Raw genomic sequence first — 26,099 nt, 5'->3', positions numbered from 1 at the left:
AGCCAGGCTTTCGGTCGCCTAGGTGGGAGGGGGCTGCTCTCTCCTCCTCACCCCCTCCTCTCATGCTCTGGTCAGGTTGGTTGGCAGAGCAAGGGCGATAAGGATCGAGCCAATGACGTCAAAGGAGCAGACCCGCTAAAGCCGAGCCTCTGGAGGGCATCGTTGAGAGGTGGAGACACAGACTCCGACCCAGACCCGGACCGAGCCGGGTATCACAGCAGCCGCGGGCTAGGGCTATTGCCGGAACGGATTCGACTCACGGGCACAGCTCCCCGCTGGGACTTGCGCTCCGAGCTCAACCCCAGCGCACGTCCCTAGGTAAGGGGCACTGGAAGGACTGGCCCAGGAGTAGCTGAATCCTCGGTCCTCGGGCACCCGGCAAGCTCGGCTCGGCTAATTTGAGAGGGGAAGGTGTCTCTCTCTCCGCCCATGTCAGGCGGGGGCGGAGTTGGAGGGAGACGGGGCATGGAAGAGCTAGATAGTAAGGAAACCAAATGGAAGGGAAGGCTACTTAGGGGCAGAGGGGAGGAGAGGAGACGTGGAGAATTTAGGGGCTGAGTTGGAGGGGCGTGGGCTGGAAGCGGAAGGGTTCTCCCCAAAGGACAGTTCAAATCCATAGAAACACTCTGGATTTCTCCCGAAAGCAGAGATTGAATGAAGTCTTTTATCCTTCTTGGCGAACATAGAAAAACCTAAGGTCCCATTCACACATAGCCTTTTTCTCTCCATCAGGACCAGAGCTAGAGGCAGGGTAGCCCGTAGAGGATTTGAGTCCTTGTAAAGAAAGTGGGTCCGACCGCTTCTGGGCTTCTCCCTCAGAATAGCGCTGGAATTAGACACCCTCTCCTTCCCCATCCCTTTTCGTTTTCATTTTATTTCCAGAAAGTCAATCTTGTCTTGTTAAGAAAAGCTCAAACAAGGTCGACTTGGAAGAGATGCAATTGAAAAGGAGGAGATTCGATTAGTTCACTAACATCCCTCATTTCCTGGGTTGTAAGATGGAAATGGAGTCAGAAGCAGGGATGTTTGAGGCTGAACAGAGCCAGAGGGATGGACAGATCAAGGTTTAATTGAACTATTTATCCTTTGTACTTGCAGCCAGAGTCACGCCCAAAGGATCGAGGAGTCATGGCTCTGGGTGAATTTGGTCTCCTCACCTGGCTTCGGGAGAGCCGGCAGTCTAGGAAATTAATCCTTTTTATCGTATTTCTTGCGCTCCTCTTGGACAATATGCTGCTCACGGTTGTGGGTAAGTGGAAGCCTCTTTTCTTGGCTTCCTTTTAGATGAACTAGGGTCATAGCTCCTAGCTGCGCCATGCATTTCTGATAACCATAACTCTTGAGATTTACTTCTATACAAATTACAGGAATTTGGTCCACTTCTTTAAAAAGCATATGGTTAAAAGTTGGAGCTCAGGAGCCTAGGCTTTTATTTCTGCTACTGAGACATTATTTGTGGCTTCATTTTCCCCGGTGGTAACATCAGCAAAGGACTCTGCAGATAAGAAGTGGAACTTATGTTTCCTCTTGATAGTACTTCTCCTCCCCCTTTCATTGTGGTGGAAAAGATTTCTGTTGCAAAAGAATATCTAAAGTTCTAATAGTCTTCTGACTTAAAAAAAAATTATTCAGCATCAAAGAAAATACATTTGTTTTAGGGTCTACCGTGTAACAATGAGGACATTTTTCCCAGTTCCAAAAACCAAAGAGTGAGAGTCTAAGTTGATGTGGGATTGAATATAGTGAGCTGGGAACATTTCCTGACCAGCTTCAAAGGTAATTTTGAAAGGAAGTCAACTTCAGCCTCAGACTATATTAAATTATTCCTATTTGGAAAAATGGACAATTAGGTCTCCTAAATTAATCCCATTAGCAAAAAATATCTGCTAAGCTTTTTTATCCCTGAAATTCTCAAATTTTAAATGGATCTAAGTGACATTTCTAACAGAAGGTTCAGGATGAGATGGTTTCTGTTATCTCAGTTTGCAGCCTTGCTATTTTTTGAACAGTAAATAGATTCAGATTCTTATATGAGAGAGAAGGACAGGTCTCTTATTTGCTTTTGGCTATAAATTATACTGGCTCTTTTATACTGATGGTCTTGTTGGATATACTTACCTGGAGCTTCAGTAGGATCTGAAATTCTTTGGAATTATGAATTGCTCAGACTACATAATATAAGCAAATTCCAAATAAATGCAAAATTTTATGTAACAGGATAAGCCTGTTGCAAAATTGTTATTTCCTGTGGTGTTTTAATAACATATGCAATTTAGGTGTCTATTTCCTAGTTTCATTTACTTAAATGTCCTGACGGCTGAATACATTCTTTGGCTGAAGAAACACTCAAAATTATGGGTATATACTGACCATGTTTTGCCTTTTAATGAACTTCCTTCTGGGAAATGATGACTTATGGTGAACCACCATGAATTCAAGGGCTACATGGTGGGAGTAAAGGATGTAAATTACCATTCACTTTCTTAGCTTTCCATGAGTTGGTAGAAGTAATAGGATAGTTTAACTAAGATGAAGTTGTTCAGCCTTCAGGAAGTTACTCCTCTCACTCAATTTGAAGAGAACTAGTTGGCTGTTGTCAACCATTTTTCTGTTTTGCTCTCTAGTGCCCATCATTCCCAGTTACTTATACAGCATTGAGCATGAAAAGAATGCCACAGAAATACAAACTGCCAAACCAGAAACTGGGTCTCCCACCTTCAGCAGCATCTTCTCCTATTATGACAACTCCACAATGGTCACTGGAAATGCCACAAAAAGATCTGTAGAAGGACAGTTCTATAAGACAGTGACACAGCAAATGGTAGTCAATACGACCAGCATTCCGTCTGACTGCCCCAAGAAAGACAAAGACCTGCTCAATGAAAATGTTCAAGTTGGCTTATTATTTGCTTCCAAAGCGACCATACAGCTCCTCACTAACCCTTTCATAGGGCCAATGACTAACAGGTAGGTCATTTCTCAGTGAAATCATTTGATACCATCTGACAAGTAATATATTTCGAGCTAACTTCCTATATTTTGCAGTCCCTTGCAACTCTGACCCTTGGAATCTGTCATTCTTTTCATGAAACTTCAATGGAAGTTTCAGTAAATGGGCAACCCAACTGCTGCCAAATTCCTCCCTTTATCCTTCTTCTATTCCCTATTCTTTTTGCCAGCTAAGGATGTATTCCTATAGTTTTCTTCTTTTTCTACTGTACAAAATAACCTTAGGAAATTGTAAAAAGTGAGAGTAACCAGCATCTATGAACTGTGTTCCTGATCTATCTTAATCCTGGTTTTGACCAGTGAACGTTTGCAAAAATAACCTTTGCTTAGTCAGCACTCCATGTTAACTAACCACTGGCTGTCCTGAATTTCTAAGTGTCATTTAGTTTTGTTTCTTCCCCATTTCCCCCTCTCTGGCCCCAGACCTCTTTTGGGGAACTTCCTTTTGGATAACATGACCAAGAGGGAGGAATTTGAAAACATTGCACATCCAGGAGACTAGCTTATAGATAGCATTTTAAAGGCAACTTTGGAGCTACAGGTAATGTGTTAATTCCTTCCATTTTACCAGTTGTAAATGGCAAACTGAGACAATTATTCAATCCACATTTCTTTAAAAATATCTTCAATTTTAGAACCCATTATCTGGACATTCCTGGAAAAAAAAAGTGTTTTCTTGAATTAAATTTTCCAGATAATAAAATCAACTCTTTGCTTCTTATGTAAATTGAGAAATCAAATATTTAGTGAGCAGTTAACATGTGTCTAGCATGGTGCTAGATGCTCTGGGGTACAAAGTCATAAGCTTCACTTATAAGGATTTTATAGTTTTGCTGGGGTGATGGGACTCAAGTTTCCCAAATGTAAAATGAGAAGGATTATAACAGATGGTCTCCAGTGGCTCTTCCAGTTATCATAATGTAGAATTCTTACAATATATCCACATATGAAACAGTGTCTAAAAAAAGAACAGTATTATATGCATACATCTATGCACAAATACAGATTGTTCATACATATCAGTTTTTTAAAACTGCTATCAGCAGATCTCAATTGTCCTGTTTGATTGAGGATTAGAATTATATATTAAAAATAGATATGTAAAAAAACTCCAACAAACCAATGGATATGAGCATTATCAGAGAGGTAGAGAACTGCACAAATCATTTACTATCTGCATGACTATGGGCAATTCATTTAACTTTTCTGCCTTCAGTTTCCTTATATACAAAAAATGGAGATTTGATCTATTGTAGATGGCCTCTAATATCTCTCCAATTCAAAATTATGATCGTATGAGATTAATGTGAATTGCAGTCATCATTCAAGGATGTAGGTCTGGAGTTGGGCCATTGAAGGAGGTCGGTAGAATGAGGAGGGCATTCTATATGACACTAACAATGTGAACAAAGGCACAAAGAAGGAAATGAGTATGGTGGACAGGAGTAGGGGTGAGTGAAGGAGAGCTGCTGACTCCAGGGAAGCTTCCTCACTTGGAGAACAGTGACCAATAAGGAAAATATAGTTGGGGCCAGAGTATGGAAAGTTTGGAAAGCTAAGCAGAAAAAAATTAGATCCAATAGGGCAGACAGTAGGACATCCTTAGAAATTCTTGATCAAAGCAGTGACAGAGAAAAGTCTCAGAAATATTAAACCCATAACAGCATAAAGGATAAATTGGAGCTGGGAAGAGCAGGCAGCACAATCATGCAGGATACAAGGTAGAGAGATGCATTAGGGTGGTGGCATTCAAAATGCAGAAGAGGGGGATTAATGGAAGCCCATAGAATACCCATGAAAGAGTAGATCTTAAAACTATAATTGTCCTTTGTCTAAAAAAAAAGCAGTGGTCTCCAAACTTTTTTGATTGTACCCTCTTAATTTTTTTTTTAGTTTTTGCAAGGCAATGGGGTCAAGTGACTTGCCCAAGACCACACAGCTAGGTAATTATTTAGTGTCTGAGTTCGGATTTGAACTCAGGTACTCCTGACTCCAGGGCCAGTGCTCTATCCACTGTGCCACCTAGCTGCCCCAATTGTACACTCTTAACAGTGAAAATCAAATAAATGTGAGTACTTATTTTATAAAGCATACGCATGTTCCATTGTACAGACATACAAATTAAGAACTTGCCCCAAAATAGATAAAAAGAAGTCAAAAGGCATTTTATTAATTAGCAGTATAAACTCTTTTTTCTCACTAAAATACTATTATACTATTACATTTTAGTGAAAGCAATATAATTGAATCTGCTTCACTATTTTGCAAATCTTTCCTTAATATTTTTGTTATAGTGTTCAAAGATCTTGTTCTAAGCTTTTTTATTGCAATATTTGATATTAATGGTTAACATAGCTGAAAAAAGATCTGTCACAAAGATACTTAGCTTTAAATAAGAGGAAGTGCACTGTTGCCTGTTATCAGATCATGGTATTCAATTCTATCCACCAATTAGATTAAGATTTTCTTTGAAATATGACTAGTAAATTTCCATCTTCTTTGATGTTTATCATTTGTTGCAAACAATGTTGACTTTTTTATATTTTAACAAATGGATTCAAAATTCATTGAAAACCAATTTATTTGAGAGATTTTTATCTAGGTTAGAAAATTCTGTTCCCAGGTTTTTATGATGATGATTTTTATCCTTCATTCTTGAAGAAGATCAGGACCTCAGAGAGATGATATCATGACAAGCACATGAATTGGCTTTAAGTGAGGGGCTTCTGTGCTAAGTCACCAGCCTCACTGTCTCCTCCATGGCCAGATATTAATCAAGATGACTGGACATGGCCCTGGCTGTGAGGCAGTCAAGATTAAATGACTTGACCAAGGTCAGCTAGTAAGATTCAAGTGTCTGCGGTTGGATTCGAGCTCCCACCCCGCCAGACTCCAAGGTCTGTGCTCTATCCACTGTGCCACCTAGCTGCCTTCAAGTTTTTATAGGTAAATATGAGAGATGTGAGTGTTGATAGTTGACACACGTCATTTTCAGCTTCCCAAAGAGAAGAGAATAAGCATTATGGAGGAGCACAGTCTGTGTCAGATACTGCTCTGGTTAAGTAAGAGGAGGACTGGGGTGAAAAAAAGACTGAGAGATTTGTCAATGGAGAGATCTTTGAAGAAAACAGTTTCAACTGTGTGAGAAGTTCAAAATTATGAGAGGTAAAGAATCTGGAAGACTAGAAGGCTGAGTGGTCCCTCCATAGAAATAGAAAGGTTCATTAGAGAGATGGGGTTTGGGGCAAAATTAATGTATGGTACTGCCCAATACAAGTCAAAAATAGTAAAGGACAATACAAGGGTAAAAGGCAGAGAATCTTCATGGATAATTAGATTGAGGGTTTGTTATGAAAAGTCTAAGGAGTACATTGGGAAGCTAGGTAGTGCAGTGGATAGAGCAGGAAGAATCATCTTCCTAAGTTCAAATCTGGCCTCAGCCACTTACCAATTGTCCCTTCTGGGAAGTCACTTTGCTCTGTTTGCCTGTTTTCTCATCTGTAAAATGAGCTGGAGGAGGAAATGCCACCCATTCTCATATCTTTGCCAATAAAAACCCAATAGGGGACTCAGAAAGTTGAATATAACTGAACAAAAACAAATGGGTTCCTCTCAAGGGACTGTTAGGAAACCATGGGTCTAGAAGAAGGCATTGCTGACCCACAATCAGGAGGACTTTATGCACAAATATTTTAAAACACATTATTAATTCCTAGACTTCTAAGTGGCAGATTGCAAGGTCATATTAAAGCTATGATAATGACCCTGAACCACATCCTGCCCCTATTCTTGTTAATTAGAAAATTATTTTTAGATAGCAGGGGGCAAAATATACTTACAAAATTATTTCAAGGCTGATTGGAGACTATGACCCCTGTAGGAAGTTCCATTATAAATGCAACAACACATATTGTAAGCAAAAGAAAAATCAAACTAACTTAACCAGTCATGGTTTCAAAAATGTCTGAGTCTCTACATGTGAGAATGATGTAAGAATACTTCTCGAAACTACATCTAATATAATTACAGAAAACTGCTCAGGGCTTTGTGTTCTGAGAAGGCAAAGAGCTCATCTAGCACAAAGCAAAGTGGAAGACATTATCATAATAATGCCCTTGCCAGACACCTGGTGGGAGTGGTGTTACAGCACTGTATAGTACTAGGAAACTCAGGGATGAAAATGATTGAAGCATCATAGTTCTTCAAATGCAAATGGGAAATGAATGAGTTTTTAAAGCTAGCTCATATTGTAATGTTTTGCTTTGACAAGGGAAGTGGTTTGTTAAAACACAGTGGTTTTACTATTAAACATTCAATATGAGACTAATTCTGCAGTTGCCCAAGATTGAAGTTTTATAGAAACAGATGTGTGTGTGTGTGTGTGTGTGTGTGTGTGTGTGTGTGTAGGCTAACACACACTGTATGTATGTAAACCTACAGACACATGCATAAATACATGCCAATGCACATGTGTGTGCATGTGTGTAAACACACACACACATGCACACTTTCTCTGGAGAGAAGCCTTGCTTTTCTTTGTTACCTTTAAAATGTAGGATTAACCAACCAGTCAATTAGCAGTATCTAACATGTCCATCTGTCATTCTGCTGGTTGATGAGGAATACAAAGATAGAAATGAAATAATTCTGTCCTCTAAGAACTCACATTCTAACAGGGGAGACAACACATAGATATGTAAATACATGCAAAATTTGTAAAACATAATTTTTGTAAGGGTGGGGTAAGGGAAGCATTATTAGCTAAAGGAATCAAGAAGGGCTTCATAGGTGGCATCTCCAATTACATGTGGTTACTAGAGAGTTAGGTGGCATGTATAAAGAATGTTGGTCCTGGAATTAACAAGACCTAAGGTCAAATCTGACTTCAGTCCTTTATTAGTTGTGTGCCCCCTTGATCCAATTTCCCTATCAATGAAATAAGGATAATAATACCTTCCAGAGTTGTTCTATGAGAATAAAGTGAGATGTGAGATAAATTCTGTAAAGTTATTTGCAAACCTCAGTATGCAATATACATGCTAGCTTTTTAAAATTATTTTTCCCAATCATCCAGAAATTGGGGTAGGAAGGGGCTTGAAACCATTTACTCAGATATGGAAAATGAAATGTATAGAGTTGTAGAGAATTGTTTATGGCATTGTTCTAGACCTATGATTTTAATGGAATAAGGAACTCTTGGGGAAGCAGTTTCTTCTAAGAATGCAGATAGGCATTTGTAGTCTACCAGGATTGCCTGGGATATTGAGACTACTAAATCAGTATCAGTGACTAGGTTACTAACCTAGGTTCATGCTAAGGAATAATCCATACTTTTCTTGTACAATCTGAAATTCAGGTGTTTTTCCCCAGAGAATCACACAATGTGCACAGGAAGGGAGACCTCAGAACTCATTCACTCTGGCCTTTTGATTTTATCAATGGGGGGGGGGGGGGATAGAGTTAAAATAGAGAAATGACTTACCCATAGAAAGCAAATGGCAAAATCATGTCTAGACTAAAGGTCTCTTGACTTCTGATCCAGTGGTTTGCACATCCCAAACACTGTTTTAGCTAGTGGCAGGCCAACAAAAACAAACTTATATAAGAAGAACTTGTACTTAACATATAGAGGTTTTCTAATCATTGTCAGTTGGTCTGGAGTGAGGATTTCTGGTAATAAGCAGTGACCTTTTCAATTTCTCAGTTGGCAGGAAGAGTAGCTGTTTGAGGAAAAGCTATCCAGATGAGATGTTAACTAAATATGCAGAAAATGGTCCAGTATTCAGAAGTCAGAAGATAATGGTCAGAAGATTGGGGGTTTCTTGTCACACTGAATGATCAAGATAATGTATTGCAGAACACAAAGAGAGTGTTAACAGAAAAAAACAATCTAAACTACAATGACCCATAGGACACTTAATGTGTCACATGAATAAAAAACTGACATGTGAAAATATGGATTTATAATGCAAACTGCTAACTAACTTGTAATTAGTCTTTTCCTAAGAGGAGTGTGTGTGGGGGGGAGTCATAATAGGATTCACTCCAAGAGCAAGCCTTCTTGGTGTGTTTTTACAGGTTAATTTACAGAAATTTATTTTATGTTACCTGTTCTCATATTTTTTTATAAATTGAGATATAATCATTTCTTGAGTATTTTGGATATTCAACTTTCATGTCATGGAGGCTATTCAGTCACCTTTAGCAAGATTTCAATTTTTTGCCCTCCATAAACCAAGCAAAAAATGGAATACATGTCCTAGAAATATCATGTCAACAATAGTCTAAAATTGTCAGCCTTTGTGATAAGAATGACATCCTTTGCTAGGATGACCAAGATGTGACAGTACACATCCATAGAACTTGATGATTCATTGCCTTCTAGTGTAATTGTGTTAATAAGCATCTTCCTCACCAGCCAGTCCCACAGTATTGGATTCATTGGGTCTCTGACTCTAAGCAATTGATATACAGACACTTCCTCTCTTTCAGGCTAATTTTAGGCACTTTCAACCTCAAGTCGAAGCTTTCGTCTTGTGGAGAGCCCTTTAGATCTAGACTGGATCTTGTGATTAGCTCTCAGTCTAGAACTGGGATTCTTATTTTTAAATTTGAATTTATTTTTCAATTTGATGTAAAGATAATTTTCACTATTCATTTTCTGTAAGATTTTAAGTTCCACATTTTTCTATTTTCCTCTCTTTCCTCCCCTTCCTATGACAGCAAATAATTTAATATAACATATTTCCATATCAGTCATATTGTGAAAGATTCAGAAAAAAGGGAAAAACTTGAGAAAGAAAATACATAAAACCAATTTTTAAAAAGTGAAAATTGTATGCTTTGTTCTGAATTCAGACCCCATAATTCTTTCTCTGAATGTGGATGATATTCCCATTACAAGTCTTTTAGAATTATCTTTGATTATTGTACTACTGAGAACTAACTCTATCATAGTTGATCATCAATGTTGCTTTTAATGTGTACAATGTTCTCCTGATTCTGTTCACTTCTCTCAGCATCAGTCAAGAAAGAAAGTCTTTCCAGGTTTTTTTGAAATCCACCTGCTCATGATTTCTACAGAAGTATTCCATCACATTCATTAACTACAATTTGTTTAACCATTTCCCAATTGATGGGCATTCCCTCAATTTCCATTTTCTTGCCATTACAAAGAGAGCTGCTTTAAATATTTGTGCACATCTGGATGTTTTCCCTTTTCTTAAGGTCTTTTTAGGATATAGACCGAGTAGTCTGGATCAAAAAGTACACTCAATTTTATTGCTCTGTGGGCATAGTTCCAAATTGTTCTCTAGAGTGATTGAATCAGCAGAATTGGGAATCTTAACCTGGGGTCCATGGACCCTGGGGTCCTGTCCACCCCCTTTATTTACCATTTGTTCAGCTTGTGGAGGGCAATTAAAAATGTTGAAATCTTGCTGTAATGGGACTGATTGGCCATTATGATATATTATTCTATGTTAGTTTAGATGGGAAAATTTTTTTTCTCTGTTTTTACTCTTTTCAAGCTAAAATATATTATTTCCTGTAGGCAAACAAAAAAAAAACATTCTTGAGACAAAGGGGTTCATAGACTTCACCAAAGTGGTCCATGATATTAAAAAAGTAAAGAAATGCTGATCCAGAATAAGAAATTCCCTTCTCCATACAAGAAAGAAGTAAAAGGTGATAGAGTAAAAGATCCCTAGTCACCAGGAATCATAGCACAGGTCTGTATAATCAGCAATAATCAGCTTGTTCTGAGATTTTTGAAAAGGGCAAAGGGAAATATGGCATGAGCAAGTATGAGAAAGAGATTCAGATTTTCATTAAATGTCAAAGTTTATTAGCTGTTGACAAAATTGCCAGACACTATACACATTACATATTGGAAGGAGGAAAGTATTAGGCGTTTGTATATGTATATATTTAAAGTTTTATTTTAATCTTTTTGTAATAACATCGATGGAAATACAAGGACCAGAATCTAACCTTCTTATTTCATTGATATGGAAATAAACTCTCAAGCCTGTTACTGACTTGCTCAAGGTCATATATTAGTAAATGGAAGAATCAAGATTGAAACTCAGTATATCTCTTTAAAAAAAATTATTGGTATCTCTTGTTTTAACATCACCCACATTTCCCATTGGAATCCTCCCCTGATTCCTCTTAGAAAGCTATTTTTTTATGCATGAGTTCTTAACCTTTTTGTGTCAAGGATATCTTTGGCAATCTTATGAAGCTTATGAATCCTTTTCTCAGAATAATGATTTATTACCTATATTCATAATTGAAGGGTAAATTTCAGTTAAAAGTTAGTGAAAACCAAGATATAATTTTCCCACAGATTCTCTGAAATCTAACTCTTGTGGGTCTGTATACTCTAGTTAAGAATTCTGATATAATATTTTTTAAAATGTTTAACAAAACAAATTGGCATATCAAAAAAACTCTGACATTGTACAAAGTGTTCCATACTCATGTTCCATCACTATTCTAATTAAATTGGGAAATTTCTTCTTATGTCTCTTTGGGTTCAATCTTGATTACAATTTCACAGTTTCTGTTTTGCGGCTCTTTCTATTTCCATTTTGTAATTGTGTACTTTTTTATTGTTGGATATATTATTTTCCTAGTTTTGCTTCCTTCATTTGAATGAATTTGTATGCTTTTTTTGCTTCTCTGTTTTCCCTCATGTTCCTAATTTCTTATTGCATAGTAGAATTCCATTACTTTCATATACAATTTTGTTAATTTATTCTCTAATCAATGGGTATCTACTTTGTTCTCAGTTCTTTCCTACTACTTTGTCTATGGGATCTTTCTTTTTGACAATGACTTTCTTAGGATATACACCTCACAGTGGAATATCTATGTGAAAGGGTGTGGACATTTTAGTCACTATAGTCACATAATTTTGAATTAATTTCCAAAAAGGTTAAAAAATTCATAGTTCTACCAACAATGTCCATAGTGTACACAATTCATTTACCACTCCCATCTTAGTCATCTTTTACAATTTGCTAATGTGAAATGAAACTCAAAAACTTAGATCTGATTCTAATTTGCTTCCTTTAGTCTTTATGAAAGAATTCATAAACTATGAAGCACTATACATTCATGCTAATGTTATGAATATTATAATGATTATAGCCAATCACAAAGCCCTACTTTAATTTTTCATCAAGGCAAGAATAAGACCTTGGCTTTCTATAGGTTATGATCTACAGAGTGTAATTTCTGATGATTTCCATCTGACTTGTAAAGGTACTAGTTACAATCAGGGAGAGATTCTTTACTTGTAAACTGATCAATTGATAGTTCATTCTTTGACTTGGAAACCCATAAAGGAAAAAAAGTTTCAAAATGGTCTTTAATTCTGTGCAACAGCACTAACAGTGGATAGCAAACAGGGCAATATCCTAAGAATCATATCATTTTTAGCTCTTCTATAAACATTAAACTATCGTTATTCTAAATTATAATATTGTGATACAGTAACCAATAAATAAATTCCTCCAGTCACTGGAGGAATTGAATTCTATCAATTTTGATAGCTTAATGTAAATGATACTAGAAGATAAAAGGAAATTGTAGATAAATGAAAAAATGAGTCACAGGTTCTGGTTAATTATGTGGAACTCATTTTTAAATCTATTGTGTTTGTACTGTGAGGTCCAAAACTTATTGGAAAAAAGATAAAATTAACATTAAACTAGAAATAAGGACATGAATATTGGACACAAAACTCAGCTAAATCCAACCTAGTCTGTTAAGATAATCAGTTGAAACTTAAAAATAGGAAATGGACAAAGCAACAGATATTGACACAGACTGTAATAATTTCTTTTTTTTAAGGTTTTTGCAAGGCAATGGGGTTAAGTGGCTTGCCCAAGGCCACACAGCTAAGTAATTATTAAGTGTCTGAGTCCGGATTTGAACTCAGGTACTCCTGACTCCAGGGCCGGTGTTCTATCCACTGTGCCACCTAGCTGCCCCTTGTAATAATTTCTTAAGAACGTTAAACCATTATATATCAATTGCTAAAACAATGACAACAAAAGAGCTTCGAACACTTCAGTCAGCAGATAGCTGATTTCTTTGTCAGGCAGAAAGAGATGGCAGACTATAAGGTTCATTCATTTATAATCTCATACAGGAGGATGGTATAATACTAAAGCAATATCATATATAAAGCAAAAAAGCAGTATAAGGGAAGTCATCTTGAGGATAAAGTGGTACTTGATGCAGGATACCAAAAAAAATTTAATGGGAAAGATTTTTATAATGAAATTGTCTAGTCACTATGAACTAATATCGTTGTTCCTAAGGTGCTCCATGAAGCAGTAGAATTGGCATTAAATAAAACAAAGGGAAAAGCAACCAAGGCAGATCCAATTATACACAGAGTGGGGCTGTGCTATAAATGACACAATGTTGAAAGGATTGAGAGATCAATTCCCAAAGTATCTGAAATAAGGGAGGATGCCAAAGTTCTGGAAAAAATATGCTAACATGCATCCAAAATTTTTTTTGAGAATAATCTACACAATGGCATACTTGATGAGGGTATAGGAAAGAAGCAAATAGGTTTCTATACAATTGAAATTCTGTGGCAAACAGTGTTTTTAGACATGCAATTGATGAAAGATAAAGAGATAATGAAAAGACATTTTATTCAAGAGAGCAAAATGTTGCCTTAAAAGCTCTCCATTGATAAGATGTCTCCCTTGCATATTTTAAAATAAGACACAGTTATTTGAAAGACACAAAGGTAGAGAATTTTGTTTGACAACCCTCTGATTACTAAAATTAAATGCCACATAATAATGGAAACAAAAGTGCTCACTGCCAACTGGTGGATGTCCATTACAGAGCCAAAATATAAGAAAGAAATTCATTCCTAATCTAGGATTTATGATCTTGTTTTTTAAATTATTTCTATAACTTTTTATTCTAATTAGTTTTATTTGTTAGTCTATGTATCTTATTTTATGACTTTAAAAACATTATTCTGAGAATTGGTCATAAACTTCAAAGGGGTCCATATACCAAAGGCACATATTACCAACTACAAATTAAGCAAAAGAAACTAAAGAGTTCCCAGAAAAGGATATGAATAAGGGAGAGAAAAGAGATTTTTTTTAAAAATATTTTTTAAGGGGCAGATAGGTGGTACAGTGGATAGAGCACCAGCCCTGGAGTCATGAGTATCTGAGTTCAAATCCAAACTCAGATGCTTAATAATTACCTGTGTGGCCTTGGGCAAGCCACTTAACCCCATTGCCTTAAATGAAAAAAATGTTTAAATGTATTATTTATTTATTTTTCCAACTACATGCAGTGGAAGTTTTCAACAATCATTTTTTGCAAGGCTTTGAGGTTTACATTTTCTCCCTCCCTCCTTTCCCTCCCCCCTCCTCCCTGACAGAACAATCTAAGTTCTGCATGTTGAACCATACTAAACATAGATTCATATTAATCATGTGATGAAAGAAAAATCAAATCAAAACAAAAAATATTAGATACAAAAACAAAACATATTACCCATGACAACTTTTAAAAATTGAAGATAGTAAACTTTGGTTTGCTTTTGAACTCCACAATTTCTTCTCTTCTCTTATTTTCCATCACAAGTCTTTTAGAATTATCTTTGATTATTGTGCTGCTGAAATGAACAAATCCATCAGGGCTAGTCATCACCCCATGTTGCTGTTAATGTGTATAATGTTCTCGTGCTTCTGCTCCCTTCACTCAGTATTAATTCATGCAAGTCTTTCCAGGCTGTTTGTTCTGAGGACCTGTCCCTCATGATTTCTTATAAAATAATAGTATTCCATCACATTTAAATACCACAATTTGTTCAGTCATTCCCTAATTGATGGGCATCTGCTCAATTTCCAATTCTTTGCCACTACAAAAAAGTTGCTATATTGTTGTACATGTTTTTGTACCCTTTTTCACGATTTCTTTGGGATACAGAACTAGTAGTGGCATTGCTGGATCAAAGGATATGTATGGTTTTATTTTCCTTTGGGTGCAATTCCAAATTGCTCTCCAGAAATGATGGATCACTTTACAACTCCAACAATAGTGCATTAGTGTTCCATTTACCCATACCCCCTCCAAAATTGATCATTCTTTCTTTTAAATCATATTGGTCAATTTGATAGATGTAAGGTTGCTTTAATTTTCATTTTTCTAATCAACAATGATTTAGAGAATTTTTGTATGATTGTAGATAACTTTAATTTCTTTATCTGAGAATTGTCTTTTCATTTCCTTTGACCATTTATCAATTGGGGAATATATATATGTGATGACCAGCCCTGATATATTATATATATATATATATATACATAGATAGATAGATAGATAGATGGATTATATATATACACACACACACTTGTGTGTGTGTGTGTGTGTGTGTGTAGAGAGAGAGAGACAGAGAGAGACAGAGAGAGAGAGACTTCCCACATTAGGGAACACAATCAAAACCTCAAAGTGTGGTCAACCAGCATTACTGATGCTGAAATACAGATGGACAATCAACAGATGGTAGAGCCAAAGTTAGATTATTGGAAATCTTTTGAAAAAAAAGAAATAAACTATTCTGTGATGGTGAATATTATCCTTTCTGAAACCAGTGCTATCCCTCAGACTTTAGCTTACTTTGGGGAGTACAGATGTTTCATTTGGTTACAGAAATGAAAAATGCTTTAGGGGTTGAAAGGGTTTAAACAACCAAAATAAAGTATTAGTGGAATTGAAATTATACCACCAATTCCAATAGTTCTGAAAATTCTATTAGCACTCCAGTCACTGAATTTTCTAAGCAGGATGCTGAAAGGAATGAAAAGTTTATCTTGTTCTATGGAGCCAGAGGCATTTCAGTCCTCATATATCCAACCATTCTTGCAACATAGCCTAGTCAGATGGGAGTATACTGTATAAAGGCATTCTCTAGTCTCTGATCCACCCTGCATGTCTTTACTGAACTATTGGATCCAACCACTGGTAATCTTCACACTTCTTTGTCACCACAGAGGCAGCCTGGAGTCTTGTATACAGTCGACAAATATTGAAGATGAGGGAGGGAGATATTTTATTAAATTTATTTTTTTCGATTAAAAACTATTTTTCTTCCTCCTGTCCACCCACTATCCCATTGGGGAGGGAAGGGAAGATGTTTGTAACAAGAAAGAAATCAAATAAAACAAGAATCTAGATGGCTAGAGTGCCAGACCTGGTCTCAGAAGACTCATTTTCCTGGGTTAAAATTTGGCCTCAGACACTTACTCTCTATGTGACTTTGGACAAACCTGTTTGCCTCCGTTTCTTGATCTGTAAAGTGAATCAGAGAAAGAAATGGTAACACTCCTATATCTTTGCCCCAAACTCCCCAAAATTTGAATCATGAAGAATCAAACCCAACTGAAATGACTGAACAACAACAAATATATGCCTCAGTGTACAACCTGTCTCTGTTTCCTCTCTGCTAGGAAGGTGGGTAACATGCTTCATCACCTGCCTTCTGGAATGGTGATGGCATTAATCAGCATTCTTAAGGCTTTCAGTGGGGCAGCTAGGTTGTGCAAGGTCCAGAACCAAGAAGATTCATCTTCATAAGTTCAAATCTAGTCTCAAACATTTAATAGATGAGTGATCTGGAAATTCACTGAACCATTTGCTTCAGTTTCCCAATCTGTAAAATGAGTTGGAAAAGGAAATGTACAACTACTCTAGCAACTGCCAAGAAAACTCCAAATGGGCTCATAATGAATCTTAAATGACTGAGCAACATAAAAAATAGATTTTCAGAATTGCGTACATTTATGTTGTTTTATAAATTACTTTTCTACTTCTGCTCAATTCAGTCTGCATCATTTCATACAAAAGTTCTCAGGTGTTCTCTGAAACTGTTTCCTTCATCATTTCTCATAGTACAATAGTATTACTTTCATTCATATACCATAACTTGTTCAACTGTTCCCCAGTTGATGGGCATCTACTTAGTTTCAAGTTCTTATCACTACAAAAAGAGCTCTATATTTTTATACACATGGGTATTATACATCTTTCATCTCTGAGATATGAGACTATAATGAATCAAAAAGTATGTCTGAGGTGTATGAAGTAGGACCTCAAGAGTTAAGTTGCATTTCTTTAATTATTAGTGATGTGGAACTTTTTTTTCATACGGCTATTGGTATCTTTGATTTTTTACTTAGAAAGCAATTTGGTTCATATTCTTTTGCCATTTATCAATTGGAGATTGATTCTCATTCCTATAGATTTTTAAATTCTTTTATTTATCTAAGGCAATGGGATTTGAGTGATATGCCCAAGGTCACACAGCTAGGCAATTATTAAGTGTCTGAGGTCAGATTTGAACTCAGTTCCTCTTGACTTCAGGGTCAGTGCTCTATTTATCCACTACACCACCTAGCTTTCCTCTATTTCTATATATTTCCTCCATCCTTTATATATTCTTGAAAGACATACTTAGCAGGGAAATATGATACACAGATATTTTTCCCAACCTTTTTCCCTGCTCATTTTAACTGTGCTCGTTTGTGTCTGTGTGTGTGTGTGTGTTCAAGAAAAGGCATTCTAATTTTATGTAATAAAAATTGTTTGTTTTCTTCTCTGTGATCTTCTTTATTCCCTGTTTGGTTAGGAGCTCCCCCTCTATCCATGGATCTGACAGTAATTTCTTCCTTGTTTCTCTCATTCATTTATAAAGTCATCTTTTATTTCCAAGTCATGTAGCAATTTGAACTTTTCCTTAGTGTATGGCTTGAGATATTGGTCCATAAACCAGTTTCTACCAGATTGCTTTCTGTCACAGTACTTTTTATCAGACAGTGTTACTTTCGTAGGGTAGGTCTAATCTGTTCCACTGATAGTCTCATCTGTTTCTTAACCAATATCAAATCATTTTGATGATTATTACCTTGTAATACTGTCTGAGATCTGGTATTGTTAGGCTTCCTACTTCCTCACTTCTTTCATTATTTCCCTTGAGAGTCTTGACCTTTTATTCCAATACATGAATTTTATTATTTTTTCAAGATATATTCCATACATTTTTGCTAAATTTAATTGAATCCATGGAAAAAAGATAAGGCTAAACAAAAAAATGTTTAATCACCAAGTCACAGTTGGCTTCTAGAAAAGCAGCTCTGGACATTAGAATGAAGAGATGTATCTTAAGTCCTTTGTTGTTTTTGCCTCCATTCTATACAATGTTAATACTATAAGGTCTACTCTGCCAGGGCTATAGAGAACAGAAGGATGAGAGAGACAGAGAGAGGCAGGGTGGGGTGGGGGTTGGGGGGGGAGACAGAGAGACAGAGACTGAGAGACAGAAAATTCAATCCAGTAATAGGATTGCAGACATGTAGCTGGGAGTAAAGGGGGTTGGACCTTGGAGATAATCTAGATTAACCTCCTCATTTTACAGATGAGGAAATCAAGGCATAGAGAGTTGGAAATGTCTCCAAGGGCATGCAGGTAGTAGGCAGCAAAATTGACATTTTAATCCAGCCTCTAACTCCAGATTCAGGGGTTTTTCCATTATATCAAATTACCTCCTAATTCAGTAAAGCCAGTAGCCATTTGAAAGTACAAGGTACCATTCCCAAGGGGAATTAGATTCAATAAACATTTATTAAACATTAACTATTGGCAAAGCCTAATCTCAGACCTTCAACGATAAGGAAGTCATCATCTCTGCCCTCAAGTAGTGTACAATCCAGTAATGGAGAGAAGACTGCTTGGATAAGAAAAAGTAGCAAATGCTAAGTGAAGAAAAGGAAACAAAGAGAACTCTGAAAGCAGAAATGGGGGATCATTTTCAGTTGGTGGGGAGCAATGAGGGCTTCAGTGAATGAAATTGGGTGCATTTAAAGAATGTAGAATGATGGCAAGCAGAGAAGGGTGATGGTATGCAGTTAAAGAGAAGTTCCAAGTACTATAAGGAGCAGGTTTAGTAAAAATGGAGAATTATGGGTCATGTTGGGGAGGGCAATTTGACATTTCAAAAATAGAATATAAATAACTAAGAGAAAGGTATTCTCCCACTTTACATGGTTGATTCATTTAAGGTGTAGAGAAGCAGCACAGTAGTGGACAGCACAAATGGACTTTAAGCCAGAAAGAGTTCAGTTCAAATCCTGTCTCAGATACTTGCTAGCTATTTGACTCTGGCAGGTCACTTAACCTTGTTGTGCTCTAGCTTCTTTATCAGTAAAATGACTGTATCTGATTTGATGGTCTTCTAAGGTTCCTTCTAGCTCTAAGTTTATGATTAAGCATTATTAAATATTTTCTCTGTGCAAGATACTATGATCAGGACACAGATAAACTGGAAAATAATGCCTGGTCACGTGGGTTTTTTAATGCATCAAATAGCATCATTGTTCCTTACTTAAACATAATACATATACCTGTGCCTGCACACACATACACACATATCTGAGTATATCGTTATGTTAACATAGATACACGTATTTTTCTTTTTTTTTTTCATTTTTTAGGTTTTTGCAAGGCAAATTAAGTGGCTTGCCCAAGGCCACACAACTAGGTCATTATTAAGTGTCTGAGGCCAGATTTGAACTCAGGTTCTCCTGACTCCAGGGCTGGTGCTCTATCCACTGCGCCACCTAGCCGCCCCCATGCTGTATTTTTGATAGTCTATTTTTGTAATATGCAGAATAGTAAGAATGGAATTAAGAGGAAACGGTACAATGGAAAATATTTTTAGACCCCTATCATACATCATTTTCTCTTGCCTCAGTTTCCTTATCTATAAAATTGTAATCAATCATCACAGATCACCAGAACTTGGAAAACAACTCATGCATCATGTAGTTGAACCCACTCATTTACCTCATGAGGAAATGGAGATTCAAGGAAGTGATTTGCTTAACGTCTCTCCTCTAGTCAGTAACAGAGTTAGGACAAGAACATAGGTACGTCTGGTTCTCAACTTACTGCTTTTTTTCTACTACATCCCATCATAGGAAATAAAGGGAAAGATAATCAATTATTTTTACATCTTCTTTAGGAACAAGCTTGTTTCCTACAATTGAAAAGATTTCAGTGGGGTTTTATATGGTTATCTTCTTTCTAATAACATCATGGTAGTCATTGTGTTTATTTTTTTAAGTCTATGCTGTCTTTATTATCATTGCAGTCATTGTGCAATTCAACTTCCTGGTATTTTAATGTCTGTTTTTTCTATTAACATTGTTATGGTCATTATACATATTGTTTTACTTACTTTATTCTGTATCATATAAGTTCATATAAGTCTTTTCATGTTTATCTGAATTTTTCATGTCTATTATTTCTTTTTTTAATAGTAATATTCCTTCCTACTCAAGTACCAGAGTGGTTAGCCACTTCCACATCTGATGGACTTCCATCAACAAAAATGTTATTAAATGCCTTGTTATGTTGCTGGAAATACAAAGGTAAAAAAGAAATCAGCTCTTGCCATCAGAAAGTTTACCTTCTACTGAAGCAATCATTACTTTACATTTATGCCAAAGAACATTAGTCACATATGAATGAATTTATTTTTGAAGACAATTAAACATGGAAAGTTCAGATGGGAAATAACAGGTATCTTACTATGAATACTTTTCCTTCCCTTCATCCAAAAGAAAATCAACCAGAGGGAATGAATGAGTTACATCTATCAAGGAGTCTTATATGACTTTAACACGTGTGGGAGATACCTTGTTGGAGATGAGTTTTTAATATCTGTGTTTTCCTCTAATGAATCAAATACTTTAAAAATAATCAACAATTAATTCCCTTCTCCTCTCTCCCATCCTCTTCTCCTCACCTTCATCCAAAGAACACAACTGAGGACAGTCCTGACTTGTTTCTGTTGGTTTTGTTTTACAGAATAGGTTACCAGATTCCGATGTTTGCAGGATTCTGTATAATGTTTGTCTCTACAGTCAGTAAGTACATGATTTCAGTATCCTGAATTAAGAGGTTAAATATCAGAGATTGGGCTGAATGAAGAAATTTTGTAAGAGCAGGGGCCCTGGAAATAAATGACCACTCCTCCTTCCAATTTCTTTCCATCCCTCACACATTGAGCTGTTAATTGGCCCTTATACCACAATAGCTGGTCTCATGCTAACTGCCAGCTCAGTCAGAAACTCAGAAGAATGGAGATGATACTGAAGGAATTTTAGTCCCCAACCACTCATTGATTCCATAAAAGAGTTCCTGGGCAGCCAACTCTCTGAGGATATAAAATATGATTCCAGAAAGCATGTGGGGCTCAGGACCAGGAGCCCTGGGTTGACATTTTTCTGTGTGTTCACAGTGAATGTCATTTCACCTCCTTGAAATTGAGGATCCTTGTCCAAATGAAATCGGGGATCAGAAGACTCATACCACCCACCTCCCTGGGTTGTCATGGGGAGGAAATGTGTTTTGTAAACACTAAGTCAATAGGAGTTAATCTTATTAGAGCATACATTACTGCTGTAAAAATGTTGGCTACTAAATTCTCAGGGTATTATTGTTACCAACTTGTAAGTAATCAGGGATAGGATTTGAGGGGAAGGACTTCAGCCTGGGCTACAGAAATCCCAGCATCCCTTCTTGGTGTGCCATGAACCCCTTTGGCAGTCTGGTGAAGCCTAAGGACCCTTTCTCAGAATATTTTTAATGAATAAAATAAAATACGTAGAATTCCAAAGGAAACCAATTTTATTGAAATAGTTATTTTTTTAAAAAATTCATGGACTCTAGGTTAAGAACTCCTTCATAGACTTAGCAATTGCAGAAGAAAATCAATATCTAAATGCAAGCAAATGACAAATGTTATTAGAATCAAGAATGATACCATCATGTTAATTCAGCACTTTGAGAAATTATCCCGATTTAGAGTGCTTTAATTCCCACTGCAATGAGACTTGAATTGGTTTATTTTGTGCCTCCCCTCTGTTCTCTTGGCAGTGTTTGCTTTTTCTAGGAATTACACATTACTCCTCATAGCAAGATCCCTGCAAGGAGTGGGTTCTTCCTGCTCTTCTGTAGCTGGTGAGTATGAAAACATCCACTTAATTTAATGAGCTACATGTGTTCAAGACCTACCTACCACTCTCTCTCAGTGACCCTCATGATCCCAATTTCTACTTACTTAATTAGGGAGGAACAACCTAATTTATTATGACTTTAGATATGCGGTATCTAAGACCTATTCTGTCCAGCCTGTTGCCAAAAGGAAGACTGTTGGATCTCAAGGACTAAATTCATTGGACTATTTCTAAAAGACCTCAGATCTTGACTGACTTCAGCATAAAGAGAAAAAAACAGGACCATAGAGAATTAAAGATGTAAAGTTGGCAGGGGATTTTCGTAAATCCTTCATAAATTCTTGTTGACTTACTTATTAATCCTTGAAGGTCATGTAGGTCACACTCTTCATTTTACAGAAAGGTCACATAGGGAGCAATTGATAGAGTCATAATTCAAACTGAGGTCTTCTGACCCTCAGCATAGCATTCTTTCTGACTTATTCTATGCAAATGTACCAAATCAGTAAATAAACCAATCAGTCAACAAGCATTTATTAAGCTCTTAAGACTATGTCCTAGACACTTCACTGGGTTACAGTGAGTTTACAGAGAAAAGCAAAGATGTCATACACAGAGTATGGTGACTAAATAAGAACATAATTCCCTTTATTACATTGCATTGATTTAAATGTTTTTATTTAGGGATGGGTATGCTGGCCAGCGTTTACACAGATGATGAAGAGAGAGGCAATGCCATAGGAATTGCCTTGGGAGGACTCGCTTTGGGAGTACTAGGTTGGTACAACTAAAAAAATTAAATGACCTAAGTGAAAATGCTTGCTTGAATGGAGTGTATGGAGCAGTTCCTTCCCTTCCCTCTTTCTCTGATAATCATGGAGCTGCCTTAATCATTTTCACTAGAGGTATGATCTCTTCTCAACAGCCTTACCCCAGAGAGGGGTCACTGGACCAGGACTGGCTGGCTACACATTCCCCTGAGTCCAAGATTCCAGGACCAAGGTGAAATCAAAGCTGAATAGGATCTTTTTTTTTGGATAGGCTCTTAATACATATGAGCTTCCCCAGAAGAATCACCATTTGAATAGAGGTTGAAGGACAGAAAATGGGGGGAGTATTTTAGGCTATAAAGTGGAAGACAGAGAAATCCCTTTTCCTGACTGATTGGGAAGTAAATCTCCCCTGGAAAGGTCTGTCATGAAAATAAAATATTGTTCCTTTGGGTCATCCCTTTGTTGCTCAGCCACTGATGCTTACTAGCAAGCTAATGGTAATTTCCTTATAAAGTGGAAAATGAGACATCCCCCCCTAACAAGAACTGACTGGTGTGACCCAGAAGATGTAACTCATATTGACATTATAATTCTTATTCCCCTTCCTCTCCCCTCCTCATCTGGAAGGGTTTGCCTGTTTGGGGCAAGGGTGATAGGAAGGGGTGTGTCTGTGTGTGTGTGTGTGTGTGTGTGTGTGTGTGTGTGTGTGTGTGTGTGTGTTCAAATTCTTTAACTTCCTCTCTTCTCCTTTGAGTTTAGAAATCTAAATGGCATACCCTTATTGACTTCAAAGGGAGTCATATTCCCTTTCAAATATCTCTTGTGTTTTCCAAGTACACTGACCTAGTCTAATAACTGAGATACTGACTCTCTCTGACTGTCCATCTCTTTCAGGTTAGGCTTTTAAAACTGTTGACAGTTTTTGCAATTGTCAATATGATTGACAGAAAAAATCAATTGCTAGAATACCTTAAATTTAAAAAAAATGGATGGGGCTATTCTGTGCCCAACATGGCTAAATTACTCTATGGAGATTAGGAATCTTCCTTTTCTTATTTCTCTTTCTCATAGTGGGACCACCCTTTGGAAGTGTGATGTATGAATTTGTGGGAAAGACTGCTCCTTTCCTGGTCCTGGCTGCTTTAACTCTCCTGGATGGAGGTTGGTAGAGACTATAGCAACAACTGCAGGGCTGGGGATCCCTTCAATACTTACTTTCTCAAGATGCTGTTTTTTTTCTTTGCAGCTATTCAATTATTTGTTTTCCAACCAACCAGGGTTCAACCAGAAGTAAGTAATGCTACCACAGCTTCTTCACTGATCAACTGGGAAGGTGCCTTCTTTTAACCCTAACTTCTCTCTTTGGCAGAGTCAGAAAGGAACTTCACTATTCACTCTGTTGAAGGATCCCTACATCTTAATTGCTGCAGGTAATTAGTGTTTTTCAGAATGATTCATCATCTTAACAAAAAGACCTTTTACAAAAAAAATGTATGTGTGTGTGCATGTATGTGTGTGTGTATGTGAAAAAGAGAGGGAGAGAGAGAGAGAGAGGGAGAGAGAGAGAACTGACATATAGAGAGTAGCTGTGCGACAATGGCCAAGCCATGTGATCTCTGAAGGACCCCAAGCAACACTTAGAATTGCAATTCCAATTGCAGATCTAAGGGACGTGTTAGGAGTTCCCTTAACTACATCAATTTATCTAATTATATATGGAGAGACAAAGACAAAAAAAGAGATAGTGGGACAGAGAGAGAAAAATTTGTGTGTGTGTGTGTGTGTGTGTGTGTATACATACATATATATAATGACCTATATAAACATATAGGTATATATTATATGTATTATATATATTAAAAACTTTAAAATTTTAAAACTACATTAAGACTTTTGGAAAACCATTATATGTTATATTAAATGAAATTATGGGGATGGTCCAAAAAAAGTGTGTGTTTGTGGATGTGTGTGTGTTTTATATGTATGTGTACAAAAATAACTATATGTCATAAAAATTATTTTCTACCCTAAAATGTCTCAGAAGCTTAGCCCAGGATATCTGTTTTCTAACTAAGGGATCCCACAAATGTGTAAGTGGATATAAGGGTTTTTAGTTGGGGGTTTTTTGCAAGGCAAATGGAGTTAAGTGGCTTGCCCAAGGCCACACAGCTAGGTAATTATTAAGTGTCTGAGACTGGATTTGAACCCAGGTACTCCTGACTCCAGGGCTGGTGCTCTATCCACTGCACCACCTAGCTGCCCCAGCATATAAGGGTTTTAAAGACACACACACACACACACACACACACACATTTCTTTTGCTGATTGAGGAATCTAATACCTCTATGCCATAGGACATTGATACCTACCCCTGAAGTCTATGGAAATGAGCTGTCAGTCTAACTACAGACAACTTAGCTAGTCAGTCTAATTTATCTTGGCATATTTGAACCAAGGTAGACCATAGTCTCTGAATATGCTGAATGATATGATGAGAGCAGTGAGTTTGTAAGAGAAATAAGATATCTGAGAAACAACAGAAAGGTTGACTTTTTAAAGGTAGAATTGGGTTAAATTAGGTTGCTCCCTTGTTCCTCTGAAACAGAAAGACTAAAACGAAAAATAAAACCCCACTTGGGAACTTTGTGATTTCTATAAATAGAAGTAAGTTAAGTAATTTTTCACCCAAGATCTTTCTTATTCACATTTTCTCTGTGGTTGAAATTTGACTTCTGTCTATTGGTACTAGGTATGACCAAAAAAATAGATTGATCATCTTATATAGCAAAAAGTAGGGCAAGGAGATATAAGGAGACAGACTTGGGCTTATTATAAGAAAAAAAAAACTTGCTGTTAAAAATGAAATGATTCCTTTGGGTAGTAGTGAGTTCCCCATCATGGATTTCAGATTGTGTTGAATGATCAAAGATAGAGTGAATTCGTGCTTTAGGTAACTAGATGTCTGATATAATCTCTCCTATTGTATCAGGTAATGATCCAGCCTTTCCAGAATCCTGAAGCCAAGAGGAGATACAAAAGCTATGTCCCATATAGTCCAGTTGTCCTCCTGGAGTTCAGCCTCAAAGTACTGTCCAATTTCTCAATAGCCATTCCTAGATTCCTAAATTAGTTCAAATCCTTTAAAAATTAATTTAGCTCTCCTGTCATTACCACTTCTTGTGGGTAATGAGTTCCACAAACTAATTATCAGCTATATGAAGTAAGGCTTTGCTTTTATGAGGAT

General features: G+C 36.8%; 1 protein-coding gene across 2 annotated transcripts in view; it reads left to right on the top strand.

The window, feature by feature from the left end:
* Positions 1-225: 225 nt before the first annotated feature.
* SLC18A2 (solute carrier family 18 member A2) overlaps positions 226-26,099 on the top strand; it is a 43,586-nt gene continuing 17,712 nt past the window's right edge. The window contains exons 1-9 of one of the 2 annotated variants that reach the window (XM_074233562.1): positions 226-318; positions 1,099-1,249; positions 2,625-2,967; positions 20,932-20,990; positions 22,003-22,086; positions 22,767-22,859; positions 23,927-24,016; positions 24,102-24,145; positions 24,225-24,285. In XM_074233562.1, the coding sequence (XP_074089663.1) occupies positions 1,129-1,249; positions 2,625-2,967; positions 20,932-20,990; positions 22,003-22,086; positions 22,767-22,859; positions 23,927-24,016; positions 24,102-24,145; positions 24,225-24,285 (895 nt within the window). In that variant the 5' untranslated portion in view covers positions 226-318; positions 1,099-1,128. Of the gene's footprint in view, positions 319-511; positions 1,250-2,624; positions 2,968-20,931; positions 20,991-22,002; positions 22,087-22,766; positions 22,860-23,926; positions 24,017-24,101; positions 24,146-24,224; positions 24,286-26,099 lie in introns of those variants that run through there. The other variant, XM_074233563.1, reaches the window with a different exon arrangement.

Source organism: Macrotis lagotis, chromosome 4, assembly GCF_037893015.1.
Source record: "Macrotis lagotis isolate mMagLag1 chromosome 4, bilby.v1.9.chrom.fasta, whole genome shotgun sequence".
In the NCBI taxonomy this organism is placed as follows: Eukaryota; Metazoa; Chordata; class Mammalia; order Peramelemorphia; family Peramelidae; genus Macrotis; species Macrotis lagotis.
Note: the sequence above shows the minus strand (reverse complement) of the source record. Positions and strands in the feature narration are given on the sequence as shown.